General features: G+C 57.4%; 1 protein-coding gene across 3 annotated transcripts; it reads left to right on the top strand.

The window, feature by feature from the left end:
- Positions 1-1586: 1586 nt before the first annotated feature.
- LOC124233064 (dual specificity protein kinase CLK3) lies at positions 1587-15764 on the top strand. Of its 3 annotated transcripts, none has more exons than XM_046650125.1 (13): positions 1587-1736; positions 5162-5313; positions 5960-6176; positions 8084-8180; positions 8458-8524; positions 10873-10989; positions 11729-11895; positions 13092-13186; positions 13273-13402; positions 13658-13740; positions 14247-14326; positions 14614-14704; positions 15351-15764. In XM_046650125.1, exons 1-13 carry the CDS (start codon positions 1635-1637, stop codon positions 15525-15527), a joined length of 1575 nt encoding a protein of 524 aa, XP_046506081.1. In that variant the 5' UTR covers positions 1587-1634; the 3' UTR covers positions 15528-15764. The 3 variants fall into 3 exon arrangements, with proteins under 3 accessions (XP_046506081.1, XP_046506082.1, XP_046506083.1); XM_046650126.1 differs by lacking the exon at positions 1587-1736 and adding an exon at positions 1749-1778; XM_046650127.1 differs by lacking the exon at positions 1587-1736 and adding an exon at positions 1798-2038.
- The last annotated feature ends 191 nt before the right edge of the window (positions 15765-15955 follow it).

Raw genomic sequence — 15955 nt, 5'->3', positions numbered from 1 at the left:
CTCAGCTGCCGACACGGTCCTGGCTTCCAGGAGCCATGGAAACCGCAGGCAACACCAAACGGTGGGAGGAGGACACACGAGCGTCCTCCCGCCCCTCCGAGTGCATGAAACCCTGAGAGGGACCCCTGCTAGCGTGGCCGCGGCCGAGGACCAAGCACTGGAGCCGGGCAAGCAGGGCGACTCGGAAGCGCCGGCCCGAAGCGGGACCCGAGGGGGCGGAATCGGGGCAGCACAACCGGGCTTTCGGTCGCGCGCTGCGCCCTGGAAGCGGCTCCTGAATTTCTATATTGGGGGGCGGGTGCATCGGGTGGGAAGGGGACCAGGAGCCGGGCAGGAGTGGGCGTTAGCGGAGCAAGGATCCGTTTTTACTTAGCTTCGGTTGTTTCCTTCGGGCAGGGCTCACGGAGATTTGGGGGGTACTAGGCACCCGCTCAAGCCACGCCTTCGGATCCCAGTTTGAGGGGAGCCAGAAGCTAACGACTAGAAAGCCCGCCGGCCCTCGGGAGCGGGGGCTGCGCCCGGACCGCGCCGCCCGGGCGGGGAGACGCCGCCCCGCGTCGGGGTCGCGCCTGCCCTACGGGGGTAGGGCGGGGGCTGGCGGACGGCCCCCGCGGCGCAGGGGACAGCTGCCGGCCCGACGGAGTCGCCCCGGGGGCAGGGCCCCACCCTCCTGCTCCGGCCCCTGCGTGGCGTGGGGGCAATTAGGGGCAGCTCCCGCCCGCGTCGCTGAGGGGACGTCCGCGAGCCGTGAGGTCTCCCAAAGGACTCGGCCTCTGTTTCCTCATCCGGAAAACAGGGGCCTCGTTATCCCGCCCTCACCGACGCGGGACCGGAGGTGGGAGGGGCTTTGAGGACCCCACGCTCGCGGCCTCGGCAGAGGAGTCGTCGAGTGCCTCCGAGAGATGGCGAGGGGGGCCTGACGGCGGCAGGGCTCGGGCTTTATGAACTGAGAACCGACGCTGGCCCTTTTCCTGCTGTGCTCAAGGAGAGGGAGCCCCCTGTACCCCAGACCCCGTCCCTCGAGGCCCTGCCGACGGGGCTCTCGGGCGTCTTCCCAGACACTGCTCTGCGTGCATATGGAAGCTTGGGCGTGCCGCCATGGCTTTCCCCCCCCCCCCCCACACACACACACAAAGAGAATAAGGTCTCATTTGCTTCTTTCACGTAACCGAGTCGTGACCGCCTTCCCGAGCCTCGGGCACAGACCTCCATAGTCTTTAGCGCCCTCCGGGGCCCCGGCACCGGGCGAGCGTTCAAAGTCCTCCCGGTTCTCACCGAGGAGACAGCGAAAACAATGCCCTCCTCCCCGCGCGCAGCAAGGGTTGGCGGGCACAGGCGGGGTCGGGGCGGCAGAGCGGGCCAGCCCCCGGTCGGGCCGGGGCTCCACCTTCCGGCTCCTAGCGCCCGCCGGCGGAGGACAGCGCCCCTGTCGCGTCCTTGGGGCCTACGTGCGTCGCAACACGGCGCGGGGCGGGCCGCGGCCTGGGACGTCCCCTGGGCTCTCCCGGAACCAGTCTGCACAGCTGCCGCACCGACCGGGGCGGAGAAGACGGGTCCTCCAGAGCCTTCGAGTCGGGGGCTAGAGCGGCCAAGCCACTGAGCTGGGTCGAGCCCGCGCTGGCGACGGCTGCGTCATGTGGGGGGCGGGGCCGCCACGGGCGGAGGCCGGAGCCGGAAGCGGAAGAGGCTCTCGGAGCGGGGAGTGGGGCCTAGCTGCAGCCGGAGCCTGGGAGACGGTGAGTTCGGGCCCGGGCCCGCGAGGGCGGCGGTGGCGGGGGGTGAGTCGGCGGTGCGGGCGCGCTGGGTGCGGTTCCCTGGGCTCTCGGTTCGGTGTCGACCTGTTCTCGTTCTTTCTCCTTGTCGGCCTAGCTCAGACCGCGGCCCCGACCTCTCACCCCTGACCCGCCGCTTCTCCCCCGGAGCGCGGTCACCGCACACCCCGACCTCTCGATCCCGTGGTGTCGGAGTCCGAGCCTGAGCGGCCTCTGAGGTCCCTGCAGGGATCCAGTTTCAGCCCTGCACCTGCCCGCGGAATGGGGTCGGGGTCCTACCCGGGATAGCCTGGAGGAGCATTCAGGCCCCCCCAGCCTCCTTCGAGGCTTGTTCCGCAGACGACTCCTTTCCGCGCGGCCTGGAGTTTGATTCTGGCCCAGGCTAGCCTTCTCCCTGCCCCCCAGGTCTCCCCTTGCTGCCACTGGCGGCGGTTATGGGGGACGGGGCTCTGAGACCCGACGCTCCGGGAAAGGACGCGAGCGAGGGCCCCGGGCTCCCTGCGTGTTTTGCTGTGATTGTGGAGCCGCTCCAGCCCGGGGGAGGGGCCTGGCCAAGCTGACTGTACAAATGCCCTGGCTGCTCCCCGGCTCGGGAGTCTCTGTGCTTTAGTTCCGGGTGCGGGTGGCTTGGTGTGAAGCTGGGGTGGGAATTGCCTGAGCCAGGCCCCCGTCGAGGCGGAGTTGGCTGCCTTCCAGCTTCCCTCCTCCGTGCCCTTGAAAAGGAGGAGCGTTTCACCCGGTGGTGGCAGCATGCAAGGTGGCAGGTTTGAGGTTGCAGTGGTGGGGCAGCGTCAGCCAAAAATAACCGTGGGGCGCTGGGGTGGCTGGCATCCGGGAGGGCAGCCGCTGACCTGGCTGGCTACTCTTCTTGTCTGCCCAGTTCTCTGGCCAGGAACAGCAAATGAGAAGCCAGCTAGGCCTGTGCTCAGAGAAAAGCTGGCATTCTCGGCCTGGTTTCCTTGACATTATCTTTTTCTTCATTTTGCAGAGCAGAGCTCTCTGGAGCATAATTGTGGCTTTTAGCATTTTTAAATAACCCGTTTGCTGTGGTCTCAGAGAATCAGAGATAATTGAAGAGAAGTGAGCCTTAGAGCCCTGGCTGGGAAGATAATCAGGGGCATCTAGTATTTCCAGTATTTCACCTGTCTAGGATATGTTAAAGGAGAGGTTATCTCCTCTATGATTGCTTTATGTGTGGTACTTTATAGCTCTCATATTTGTCTTCTTTGCCAAGTTGGCTGGGAGGTGTTGTTATCTCCATTTTCCAGGTATGGTAACCAAGGCCTAGAGTGACTCGTATAAGGTCACGAGCTCAGGAAGTGGCATTACTGGGATTTAGTTAAGGATTTTCTACCTAGAGCTCTCCTTGCACACTTTGGAAGGGACTTTGGGACTTTTTTACTGTTCCTTCAGTATTTCTTGTGGGCCCAGACCTGTGCTAGGCATTTGACCTAAAGGCATGTGTGACACATGTACTTAAAGGAGTGACATAATTTAATCTTTGCAGAACCCTGTAAGAAATTACTATTCTCTTGTCGCAAGAGGAAGCTGGAGGTCAGAGTAGTTTAATAACTTGCCTGAAGGCACACAGCTAGGAAGTGGCAGTGCCAGGATTCAGATTGACATCTATCTGACTGAAGCTGTTTTCTTTCTACTAATGTGAACATGTGTGAACATAAGATCGTTTAGGTCCCAGAAGGGAGTCTTTGGCCTAGTGTGGACTAGACTGTGTTCTCCAGCTCTGGTGCTTTGTCTGCACAGTGAGGATGGGCAGGGCTTCTGCCTTGGCCACCAGAGCATTTTCCATGTCACTTAGTGAGATGTGAGATAGCGCCTTTGTTCCATAGCTTGGGCACCTGACCTAGGGTCATCACAGAAAAACAGTGAAACATTAGTCAGCTGAACATCAAAACAGAAGAGCAGTCTAAGCTCTTGAGGAGCTCTCGGTGATTCTACATAGTATTTATCTCCAGGGATCATGGGGGCTTGGACTTCCAAGTGGACGGGGAAGACACCTGCTGATGGGGAGATTGAGGGCATCTCAGGATCAGGATCTTGGAGAAGGAAGATCAAGGAGAAGTTTGATCAAGGAGATCAGGATCAAGGAAAAGCTCCCAGGGCTTTGGTCAGATAGGCCTCACTGTCCTGCTCATGCAAGGGGAGCCATTGTGCTCTGCCCCTGACAAACCCTTCTCATGAGATGGGGTAGCCTCTCTGGGTTTGTCCAAAATGTGCTTGGTCAGGCGAGCCCAGGACTGACTACCACTGGAGGTTGTCAGAGAGGCTGGCCACGATCTCTGGCTTAGCCTTCCCCTGGAGGCAATGTCAGGGTTTTCGGTGTGGGTGGAACAGGGAGCTGGCCTCACATAGCCATCTTTCTCAGCTGGTGGCCGATACACCCTGGCAATTTCCTGTGGCGGGTAGAAGTCCCTGTTGAATGGGGATAGTGAGGTGAAGCCCTTTCGGCCTGCCTCCCTAGCACACAAGCCTGCCAGACAGCCAGCCGTCTGGCTACTCCTGAGATGGGCGCAGGAGAGGGTACACTAGTGATACTGTTGGATAGAGGTAACGCACTGCCTGGCGTGGTGCTGCAGAGGTCTGAGGATGCTAAATAGGCATTGGGCAAGATACTTGGACGCTCTGAGGACTCTGGCATCTTTACTGGTGCTAAGACTGTATAGACCAGCAAAAGCTGGACAGACCCCCATGTCTGCTTGGACAGACCCTCAGGTGGGCTAGGGAAGGTTTGTGAGACCCTGTGTACGTCTTTCTCCAAGGGCTGATCATCTTGTTTCTGCCTGTGGCTCTTCACACTGAGTTGTGGTCCTTGTTCTATTATGTGGGGTCCAGTTCAGGGCCTCAGCCAGGCAACTTGGCTTCTCAGACTTGAGGGCTTCCCCTCTTGTTCCTGTGTTTTGGCTTCCTGCCAACAGCCCTTTGGCCTCTGGCTTGACACAGCAGTTACTTCATAGGCCCCTGCAGACAGGCAGGAGGGAATTGAGTGCAGGAGCCTCCCATTTCTCCTTGACCTTGGTCTCCTGTGATGGTGCTCAACAACTCCCCCCCCCCCCCCCCCCGCCGCCTGTTCCACCCCCGCACCTGTCTTGGCTCGCCCAGTTCCCTGAGTGCTCAGGCCACCAGGCCAATGATGCTGTGTTGGGGAGGCAGCTGTTTGTTTGTTCACTGGCAGAGAAGGGTGTTACCCATTGTCTGCTGTTTGACCAGTGTGACCTCCGAGTTCTTCCTCACTTCATAAACCCCTGGGAGGGGCTACCCCTAAACAGAACAATGGGCCTCTTCTTCAGGAGCGCCTAGGCTGCCTGAGCAGCCCTGTGGCTGGAGGTGGCTGGCTGTGTGTTTAGCAGGGCTTTCTATTTCTCGTGGCCTAGATGCATCACTGTAAGCGATACCGCTCCCCTGAGCCAGACCCGTACCTGAGCTACCGATGGAAGAGGAGGAGGTCTTACAGTCGGGAGCATGAAGGCAGACTGCGATACCCATCTCGAAGAGAGCCTCCACCCCGGAGATCTCGGTCCAGAAGGTGAGAGGGAACTAGGTCAGAAGGAAGGGCTCCTTCAGGTGACTGCCGCTTCTGTGGCTGCACCTCGATCACTGCCTTGTCCTCTTCGGGTTTCTTCCTGATCTCACCTGCAATCCCTGGCCTCAGCATTCACTGCTATCCTTGCTGCCCCTTCTTTCTCCATCCTTGAATTGTTTTTCTCCCAACACATTTCCCTGTTTTCTAGGCCAGCATCTCCCTTGCTAACCTCTGAGCCTTCCTCGGTGGGCATTTGGAACGTAACCTCAGCCCTTTCCAGGGGTTGGTCCATGGTTCTATCTCAGCCCCTGGACCAAAATTACAGTCTCAGCAGGCCACAGGGAGCTCCGGGGCGTTGGAACCCTCAGAGGCCCTCAGCCGTGCTTACCTTCCCTTCGTCTTCACTGTGCTCTGCCTTCTGTGGCACTAGAGGGATGCTGTCAGTAGCTGAAGTTCTTGACGTTGGACTTCCCACGTACACTCCCCCCTCCCCCACATCCCCCAGCCTGAGGGCCTCTGCTCCAGCAGGCTACCCTTGTGAGCCCCTTGCACAAGGGGCTCCACTGCACACCCCTTGCCTGGTAGCAGAAACCTGGCTAGTGGGAGGAAGGGCCCCATCTGACCAGTGTCCCCATCCCCCTCTTGGCAGCCATGACCGCCTACCCTACCAGCGGAGATACCGGGAGCGCCGTGACAGCGACACATACCGGTGTGAAGAGCGGAGCCCATCCTTTGGAGACGACTGCTATGGGTCTTCACGTTCCCATCATCGTCGGCGGTCACGGGAGAGGGAGCCATACCGGACCCGCAAGCATGCCCACCACTGCCACAAACGCCGCACCAGGTCTTGTAGCAGCGCCTCCTCGGTGAGTGGTGGCCAGAGTGCGCTGGCTGGGGCTTAAAGGCCTCATCTCTTTCTAGCCTTCTCTCAGGCTGGCTGGTCTGGGTGAGTACTGCCAGCCCTGCGCACGCGCATTTGGTGTGCGTGCATGTGTGTGTGTATGTGTTGTCTAGTCCAGGTGCAGGGCTGAACAGCGCGCCCGGCTCCTCTATCTTCTGGCCCATTGGCAGTGGCAGCGATAGGGGCTCTGGCTCCGTCCGGCGCTGACTGGCCCCTGGCCTCTCTGTGTCTCCGCACTGCTTCAGGCACAGGCCACATGGTGCAGGTGGCTGTGGACACTTCGTAAGGATCCTAATAGGGTTGCTGGTATGTGGTCTGGAGCTGTATGGCCTGGTCCTTCCCACCCACAGATTGCCTCCACATGGAGCTGAGTGCTCTGACTGGTGTGGATGGCACCCACCTACCTCTGCAGTCTCATCTCCACACCCCTCCCCAAAGGTCTGGAGGCTGGAGTGCCCACGGGTACGGGATGGTCTACTTGTCAGTGAGCTCTGACTGGGAGCTTCCCTTCTGACCTCCTGCCAGGCCCTCTTCAGCCTAGCTTCTTCACATGAGGGGCAATCAAGGCAAGGGGAACGAGCTGCCTGTGTGACGGGCATGTGAAGAAATGACAGAAAGGTCCACAGCCCCAGGCTTTATCCAGTTGCAGGCCACGTGCCAAGAGCAGGGCCTGGCAGTGTTCCTAGCCTGGAAGGTTGTGTAGATCTCTGCTGAGACCAGGAGCCCACACTGCACTCAGATCCCTGTGAAGGAAAGCCACTTGTGTATCCCTGAGGTTGTCTGTCTTCTCTTCTCCTCCCCATCCCTCTTTCCTCCTTCATTCCCTCCCGCCGGCCATGAGGAGTAGTGGCGGAACCAGTGGAGGAGGCCAGGCATCTTCTCTGCCCAGCTCTCCTGTGACTTCTTTGAGTGGCCATGGGTTGAGGGTTGACTGTGCAAGTGCCCAGCAGGGCCTGGTGGCCTCTCTGCACACTGCCACCCACTGCCACCAGATGGCAGTGCAGGTCTGTGGCTCTGTTTCTTCTCTTTTTGGTGCCTTCTCTTGTCATGAGGCTCGGGATGGGCCTGGCCTGTGAGTAGCATGGGTGCCAAGGCCAGGGCAGGAGCTGGCTCAGGGCCTGTGCGGGCCATCATGGTAGAGGGCCTGGAGGTCAGCTGGCCCAGAGGGACCCAGGCTCCTTCCCTGCTCGTGGCTGGTGGCACAAGGGCTGCTGATGGAAGGCTGTTTCGGATGGTGATATTAAGTCTGGCCAAGGATGCCGTCTGGGGGGCAGGTAGCAGCTTGGCTCTGAGTGGCAGCTGTCGGGCACGTTCAGGATTGTACATGCGAACAGAGGCAGGCAAGGACAGGCAGGGCATTCTGCAGCTGAAGCCAGAGTGTCCTCTGACCATTCTGGATGATCGGACCCAGTCTGGGCCAGCTACCTTCTTGCGCCGTTCATGAATCACTGCGTCTTCGCTCTGTTTGAAGCCGTCATGGGAGGGTCCGGGAGGGGAGATTCAGTGGAGGAGGGAGTCAGGGCTGTGGCTCTCCGCACGGCCCCGGCCCCTCAGCAGCAGAGGCTGGTCATCTTTCTGAGCGTTTGCCACGCCCTTCTCTTAGATAATGTCCGAGTTTTCTTTACATACCTGTAGCTGTTTTTACTTTTCTGTTTTTGAAGTCAGTTTGTGTCTTGACGTGTCCCTTGCAATATCCCTATCGTTATATATGCTGTGTGCCTTATGAAATGCTGGGATCTGGAAAATCCAACCAACCAACCCACCGGCTCCTCACCGTCTCCACCTCTGCCTTTGACTGACACCTCAATCTGTCAATCGGAACCGCCTACCATGCGATTGGTCGGATGGCGTTTCGGGGGGCGGTGCATGCAGAGAAGCCAACAGAGCAGTAAGCGCAGCAGCCGGAGTGTGGAAGATGACAAGGAGGGCCACCTGGTGTGCCGGATCGGCGATTGGCTCCAAGAGCGATGTACAGCCACCTTTCGTAAAACTTTACCTCTCTACTTTCTACCCCCCTTGTTAGATGAGACCTCTCCTGCCCGGAGGGGCCTCTAGTGCGCGTGGCGCCTTAGCGGGGCCACCAGTAATTGCCTGAATGACACAGACGCTAGCAACTTCTGTTTTTAAGAGTGTAGCAGTGAGAGAGCAACCTTTTTTGTTTTTGAGAATTTGAATGCTGTGAACTTGCAGGAGCTGCCGACCCTCTGCCCTCCAGACCCTCACGCCCTGCTTCTTTTCTCTCCTAGATGAGATCGTGGGGAACCTGGGTGAAGGCACCTTTGGCAAGGTGGTAGAATGCTTGGACCATGCTAGGTGAGCCATCTTCTTGGGAAGAGCTAGCGAGAGCTTCTTGAATGTGGTGGCAATTAGAGCTTAACTTTTTTCTTTTTGATGGGTAGCACCAAAGGAGGGTTCTGATCTGCACATGTTGGGGTTTTCCTGATCCCCTGAGATAGGAGGGAGTTCCAGGGGTTCCATAGGCACGTGGCATCCCTGCCCACAAATTGCTCATCAGTGAATGGTGGTACCCCAGGTTCCGTGCGTCCCCAGGGCTGTGTTGGTGGATATCAGAACAGGGCCAAGGCCCTGGCTCCTCTGTGGTCTGGCTCTGCTTCCTGTGATCTCTTTTAGGGTCTGGACTTCGGAGGGGGTTGAGAGTACTGCTGAGCCCAGCCCAAGCATGAGCCCCCACCCTCTTGGAGGTCTGCCTGAGAGGCTGTGCAGGTCCCAGTTGAAAGAAACAGGACCCTGAGCTTTCTCACCAAGCAGGCCGCTGCCTTCTGCAGTTTGGCTAGGGTTTAGTGTGGGCCCTTTTGAGTGTGCTCAAGTAGAGCAAGGTAGACCTATGCATGTTAGGGTGCTGCTGGGGGCACCTTGGTCCCTTGCAGGCTGAACAGTGAAATGCTTTTGTCCCCTTGCCATTCTTCAAGCCTGGAATCATTGCCTCTTCCACCTTAGGCTGGGAGACTACCTTCTTGGAGCCCATTGCCTCCTTGTCTTAATGGCCTTCTCATTGGTTCAGTGCTTTAGCTATAAAGTGTTTGTGTCCTTCCTGTTTCATTTGAGCCATGTGCCGCCCATACGTGACCCTTTCACTATTTTAGAGATGGAAGAAACATGCTCAGAGTTTGGCCATATGCCCAAGCTGTTGAATGGCAGAGCTGGGTACTGCAGTACTGCCGTGTTCCCACTGTCAGAGGGCTGCTCAGAAGGGACACTTAAACCCAGCAGTCCAGCCAGCCCTGCAGCCCCAAGTTAAGGTGGTGATGGTGATTGAGAGGAAGCCTCCCTGGGCTTTCAGTTCCCATTTAAACACCTCTCAGACCCAGTGTAGCCCAAGAGGTTAGGGTTGGGACCAGTAGGCATAGGGACACGTAGACTGTACTGTGACCAGAGAGATGTGGCAGATCTGAGAGCTGTGACACATGGGGGCATCTAAGCTCTCTGAGCTGTGCCCCTGGAGGGAAAGTGAGCCTCTGAAGTCACTAAGGGACAGGCACAGGGCTCAGGAGACTTTTAGGGGGTCCAAAGGGAGTTGACCAGCGGGGTTATTGTGAGGAGGCAGAATTTAGCTCAGCAAAAGGAAGGGCCTTATCCTCAGAGCTACCCAACCCTGCCGTGGAAGTGATGAGCTCCCTGTGTTGAGGGTCAGAGTGCCATTGAGGGATGCTGTTCTGGGAGGAGGCTAGAGTGGGTAGCCTTTCCTCTGAGGTCCTTTCCTGCCCTGAAAACATGGGAAAATGGGATAGGGAGAGAAAAGCAGGACATTCTCTAGAAGATGCTTCTGCTCAGGGGCCTGTGAGCCTTGCCTTAGGCACCCAGGCCAGCCTCAGAGGCCACACCCTTGCAGGCCAGGACTGTGTCATTCCAATTTCCCACCAGGCATCTGAACTCTGGCTGCCCCTTCCTGACAGCCACTGGGCCTGGTATCCAAACCTCAGCAGGTTTCCTTCTTGGCTGTCATCCTGCAAGTGGCCTCAGGGGTGGGAAGTGCAGAGCAGGAATTGTTAAAATTCTCTTTGGACACTGAACAAGGGTTCCTGGCACTCAGTGGTCTCTGATATATGCCATGGCTGGTAGGTACGTGGGGCTGGAGGGGGTGTGGTAAAGGGAGTGGCTGTGAGCCTCCCAGTGAGAGGACCCTCCTGCTGGCACCCTTACCCTCTTGCCAGGCCTTCACTCCATCCTGGAACGCCCACCCCAGGGGGAGCCCTTTCCCCAGACTGCACCTGTGCTTGGGAAGGTCAAGAGGGGCCACAAGAGGGTTCTGGGTGGGATGGCCTGGCCAGGGACAGGGCTGACTGGCCTACAGGTTGGATTACTGAGTGAGCTCTAGGGCTGGTGCTGGTCAGCAGGATAGCCCTCTATTTCTCTGCCCACTCTCCCCTGGGAGCTGGCAGTGGCTGAGATCATAAAAGCCTAAGGATGGCATGGATGCCAAGACTGTTAACTCACAGATGCCAGGGGAGCTTGCTGTGAGGAGTTTGGAGGTCTGGTGTTGCATGGAACAGGCTAGGCATTAAGCATCTGCTCTCTTCAGGGCAGGCCCTGTTCCTGGAGTCCTGAGTGGTAGTTGCAGGGAGTTGCTGAGTTGGGGTGGAGGGTGGGGGAAGGGCTGGGCAGCTTCTCATGAGAACCTTTGCTTCCTTCCCTGGTCCCAGAGGGAAGTCTCAGGTTGCCCTGAAGATCATCCGCAACGTGGGCAAGTACCGGGAGGCCGCCCGGCTAGAAATCAATGTTCTCAAAAAAATCAAGGAGAAAGACAAAGAAAACAAGTTGTGAGTTTTGGCAAGGAATGGGAGGGGAATTTTCAGTGGAGACAGTGTCCACTCCAGTCCCAACTGCCTGGACCCCCCAGGCTGAGCAGTGTCCTCTCACCTGGTTGGCACCATGCCTCCTCCTTACACCCCGATCCAGGGGTTTGGCGAGTGAGTCTTGGTGGAAGGAGCCTTTGGACTTCAAGCCAGGCTCTACTTCACCTGCTCTGTGTTCTGAGGCAGGCCTCCCTGGGTTATGGGGGGCACTAGCCAAGATATAAACTTGAAGCTGTTTGGGGCTCTTGCGTGGTCAGAGACATCCAAAGGAGAGCCGCCTTTGGCACACAGACACTGAGCGTTTCCTCTCCTGTAAGCACTGTGCTGAGCCCCGCAGACCCTCAGGAAGCTCAGCTGAGGGAGTTGGAAAAAGCAAGACTAGTCCTGTGGAGTGTACTGGCATTATTCCATCTGTTCTGAGGTGCCAGGACCATGACATATCATAAATAGGTGAGGCAGCAGACCTCAGACCAGAATGACCTCCGTCTCCCCACAGCAGGAAGTTCAGTTGCTCTGGGTAACAGCTGGTGGGGAGATGTGCTCTTCTTCTCTTAACTGATTCTCTTTCTTCACATATACCTGCATTCTGGTGTGTGACCCAGTGGCCTGGGAGGGAGTGGGGACTGGCTTCATCTGAGGGAGGGGGTGGGGTAGCCAGCCCCCACAGCATGGAGCCTGAGTCCCACCCATCCTTCTCCCCCAGCCTGTGCGTCTTGATGTCTGACTGGTTCAACTTCCATGGTCACATGTGCATCGCCTTTGAGCTCCTGGGCAAGAACACCTTTGAATTCCTGAAGGAGAATAACTTCCAGCCTTACCCCCTACCACACGTCCGGCATATGGCCTACCAGCTCTGCCACGCCCTTAGATGTAAGTGTCCACCCTTATCTGGAGCATGGGGCGGCCACATACCTGCAGCAAAGACACCTGGTAGTCTCACTCTCCCCCATTCACTCTAGCACATTGCCTAACATTCTCCTGGGCCTGAGAGACACAAGGGCCCCTTTGGCTGAAAGGCCTTCAGGTAGGAATCTGTAATAGAGAGGCTACAGTGCCCTTCAGTGGCCTCCTGAGCCACCCTCTGCCCCCAGGCACTCAGGAAGAAAAAAAAGGAAAGAGCTGCTCTAGACTTAGCCCCGCTACCAACCGCATTCCCGCCTTCCTGCATAGGAGGAAAAGGTTGAAGGTCCTGCCCACACGGACACCCTCTGTCTAATCATCACTTCGCATCTGTCTGCCAGCCTTTAAGAGCATATTTGATGGTGCCTGTGCTCAGTACTGCAGGATCTGCAGTGGTTGGAGCAGGACAGAAGGGTTCGTTGGAGAGGACGTAGATATACCTAGAGCTGGACTGTGCAGGGTGTGCATAGATGGTCTGGGAAGAGCATTCAAGCAAGGTGGGCAGCTGAGTGACAGCCCCAGAGCCTGGCATGTGCTGAACCTCACTGGTGAAGAGAAGGCCCATGTTGGGGAGAGGTGGGCTACACTGTTGTGAAGGTCTTGAGTGCAAGATGGGAGCCTGGGGCCTGAAAGTGATAAATGGCAAGGCACCACCATCAGTGGGACAGGGGCTGGAGGGGAAAACTTCCTGCTCAGGGCTAAGGACGAGGAAAGGCAGGGCCAGCTTCACAGGTTGTGCTTCACAGGTGGCCCTGTGCTTGGTTTAATGCTCTGTTGCCACTATCTTGACATTCTTAATCATTTTTCAATAAGGAGCCCTGCAGATTATGTAGCTGGTGCTGGGGAGAGGGAACCACCCCAGAGCTGATGCTGCAGCTTTGGTGAGAGACCAGTTCAGGCGGCCTGGGCCCTGCAGAGGAGAGGCGGAGGGTTTTTGGAATGGAGAAAGTCTCCTCCACCCTCTCTTCTAAAGTATCAGAATTGTCCAAGGCCGCAAGCACAGGCAGAGTACAGTCTGCTCCCTTGGCCCCCTGCTGAGGTTAGGGGTGTGAGGGGCTCTGGTAGGCTGTCTTTGGAGGAGGGATCTGGCCTACAGCTGGAAAGAGGGCCAGCGAGGAAGCCCAGGTGCTCAGTGTCTGCTTCCCTCCTCTCTCCCACTTCCCCAGTTCTACACGAGAACCAACTGACCCACACAGACTTGAAGCCAGAGAACATCCTCTTTGTGAATTCTGAGTTTGAAACCCTCTACAATGAGCACAAGGTATTGGTGGGGGAGAGGGTGAGGCCCTCTCCAGGGGTGGGTTACCCTCTGGGACAGACTCCTGACCTGGCTGACTTGCATTTCAGAGCTGTGAGGAAAAGTCAGTGAAGAACACCAGCATCCGAGTGGCTGACTTTGGCAGTGCCACCTTTGACCATGAGCATCACACGACCATTGTGGCTACCCGTCACTATCGCCCGCCTGAGGTGATCCTTGGTGAGTGACTGTATAGCCCTTAGCCCCCATAAAGTGTGCAATTGGGAGGGTATGAATAGAAGCAGTGACGAGCCTGTGTGCCACCCAGGGTCAGTGTCATGAGTCACTGTGGTGGTTGACTTGGCCTTACTGAGAAAGGGACTTCTACTAGGATTTGGGCAAGAGTCCTACCAGCCAGTATGGCAGCTGCTCTGTGACCTCTAGGCTGGGAGCACAGGACTGGATCTCATAGCCTCTCCCAATCTTGGCTTTCAGAGCTTGGCTGGGCACAGCCCTGTGACGTCTGGAGCATTGGCTGCATTCTCTTCGAGTACTACCGGGGCTTCACACTCTTCCAGGTAAGGTCTGCCACGTGGCTCCACTACTCTGAGCACTGCTACTCTGACAGGCTGCAGGGGCCTCGTGCGGGAAACCCTTCCACCCTTACCAGTTGTGAGATTTAGACTCCTGAGGGTTGCAGATGCTCTGGGGAAGGAAGAGGTGAGGGTAGCTGGAGCACTCAGGGAGTCTTGCGCTGGGTCATCAAGGATGGAAGATTGGGGTGGGAGGAGTGCGCATCGTCGGCATGGAGATGGGCTGAGGCGGGGCATGTTCTAGGGAGAGTGAGGGGAGCTATGCAGTCATGGATGAGTCTACCTGAAGGGCCAGGGAGTGTGACCCGGACCTGAGAGAACAGGCTGGCCGACTGCCACCAGGTCAGAGAGGCTGGCACTGCTGTTCCATTGGTGGGTTTGCATCTCCTGGGGTCAGGAGGGCACTTGCCCATCTGTTTTGCCCCTCACTCTCCCTAAGGCGGCTGAGACTGGTACTGACCCCCACTTGCTCTATCCCTGACCTTCCATAGACGCACGAAAACCGAGAGCATTTGGTGATGATGGAGAAGATCCTAGGGCCCATCCCATCACACATGATTCACCGTACCAGGTAAGGAGCCCTGGTAGCTCCCTCAGGGCTGGCCTAGGGAACTTTCCCCTCTTGGCTGTAGGTTAACAAGCTACTTGATAGTCTTTGCAGGACATCCCAGGGATCCTGCCAGCTCACAGCAGCCTTCCCTGTACATGCCTGTGGGGGATCTGGCAAACCAGTTGCCCAGAATTTCCTGCCCTGCTAGGTCAGGCCAGGACCCCCTGCCTGGCTTTGCTGCCATTCCCTAGGCTGCCGCTGTCTTCTCCACCCCAACCCAAGACTTGTCCCTCTCCCTTCATTTTCAGGAAGCAGAAGTATTTCTACAAAGGGGGCCTGGTTTGGGATGAGAACAGCTCTGACGGCCGGTATGTGAAGGAGAACTGCAAACCTCTGAAGGTCAGTTTCTGGCTTCCCCCAGCTCAACTCATGCTCAGGCATTGGGCAGACATACAGCAGAGAGACAGGCTAGGCAGCTAAAGGCTGCCTCCTTGCTCTGGCTATATGGGCGGCTGCTGGGTGCTGGCAACGCGGCTTGCAGACTGCCCCAGAGGGGCCCTTAGCCCTACCCCTTCCCCACAGGGTGGCTATGAATATAATTAGGGAACACCAGAAGAGCCAGATGTCAGCCACCCTGCTGCTTCGGCACCCTCCCCACCCCTCAATTTTGGGAAGAACTAGGCAGGACTGAGGTGAGGGGGAGGGAAGACCTAGACATGGCCAGGAAACCTCTGTCAACTGCATTTGATGCTCAGACAAATGAATTTCGCAGAGGTGATTTCTGTCTGCCTATCAGGACTTTGCATGTGGGGGCAGAGGCACCAAGTCAGGAAGACATCTAGGAGCCTGACCAGTTCAGAGCAAAATGCTTATATACACAGGCATGAAAGGAAAGGAGCTGCTCGTTGTCCAGGAGGGCAGAAGCAGTCCTTCAGGGAGGCATCACTGCCTCCTAAACCCAGTAAGGCTTCCTAGAGGCAAGGGGACCTGCTATGCCTTCCCATGGCCCTGCCATCACACTGAGGCACCTTGTGTCCCTGAGCAGAGTTACATGCTCCAAGACTCCCTGGAGCACGTGCAGCTGTTTGACCTGATGAGGAGGATGTTAGAATTTGACCCTGCCCAGCGCATCACACTGGCGGAGGCCCTGCTGCATCCCTTCTTTGCTGGCCTGACCCCTGAGGAGCGGTCCTTCCACACCAGCCGAAACCCAAGCAGATGACAGGTGCAGTCTGCTGCATGAGGAGATGGGGAGCGGGACTGGGCTGCCCAGCCCCATTTTCTCCAACCTCTACCGCCAGGCCCCAGGGCCAGAGCCACCCAATGAACAGTGCAATGTGAAGGAAGGCGGGAGCCTGCAGGGGAGGAGACGTGATGCCCGGCAGCCAGAAAGCACAGATTTGACCCAAGCTATTTATATGTTGTAAAGTTATAATAAAGTGTTTCTTACTGTTTGTAACCCCTGGTACCAGTGTGTCCATCTCCAGGCTCCTTGCCTTCTCCCTTCCCTACCTTATGAATAAAGTCTTTCTTAGCAGTTCAGCTTGTGGAGAGCTAAGTGTGAACTGGGCCAGGCACAGAAGGGCTAGCCAGTGAAGACCAGAAGCTGGGGTGTCCTTCTGGGCCCAGGAGAAGAGCAGTTTATAGCCC

Source organism: Equus quagga, unplaced genomic scaffold (assembly GCF_021613505.1).
Source record: "Equus quagga isolate Etosha38 unplaced genomic scaffold, UCLA_HA_Equagga_1.0 153_RagTag, whole genome shotgun sequence".
Classification (NCBI taxonomy): Eukaryota; Metazoa; Chordata; class Mammalia; order Perissodactyla; family Equidae; genus Equus; species Equus quagga.
The sequence above is the reverse complement of the archived record's forward strand: the minus strand, read 5'-3'. Positions and strand labels throughout refer to the sequence as shown.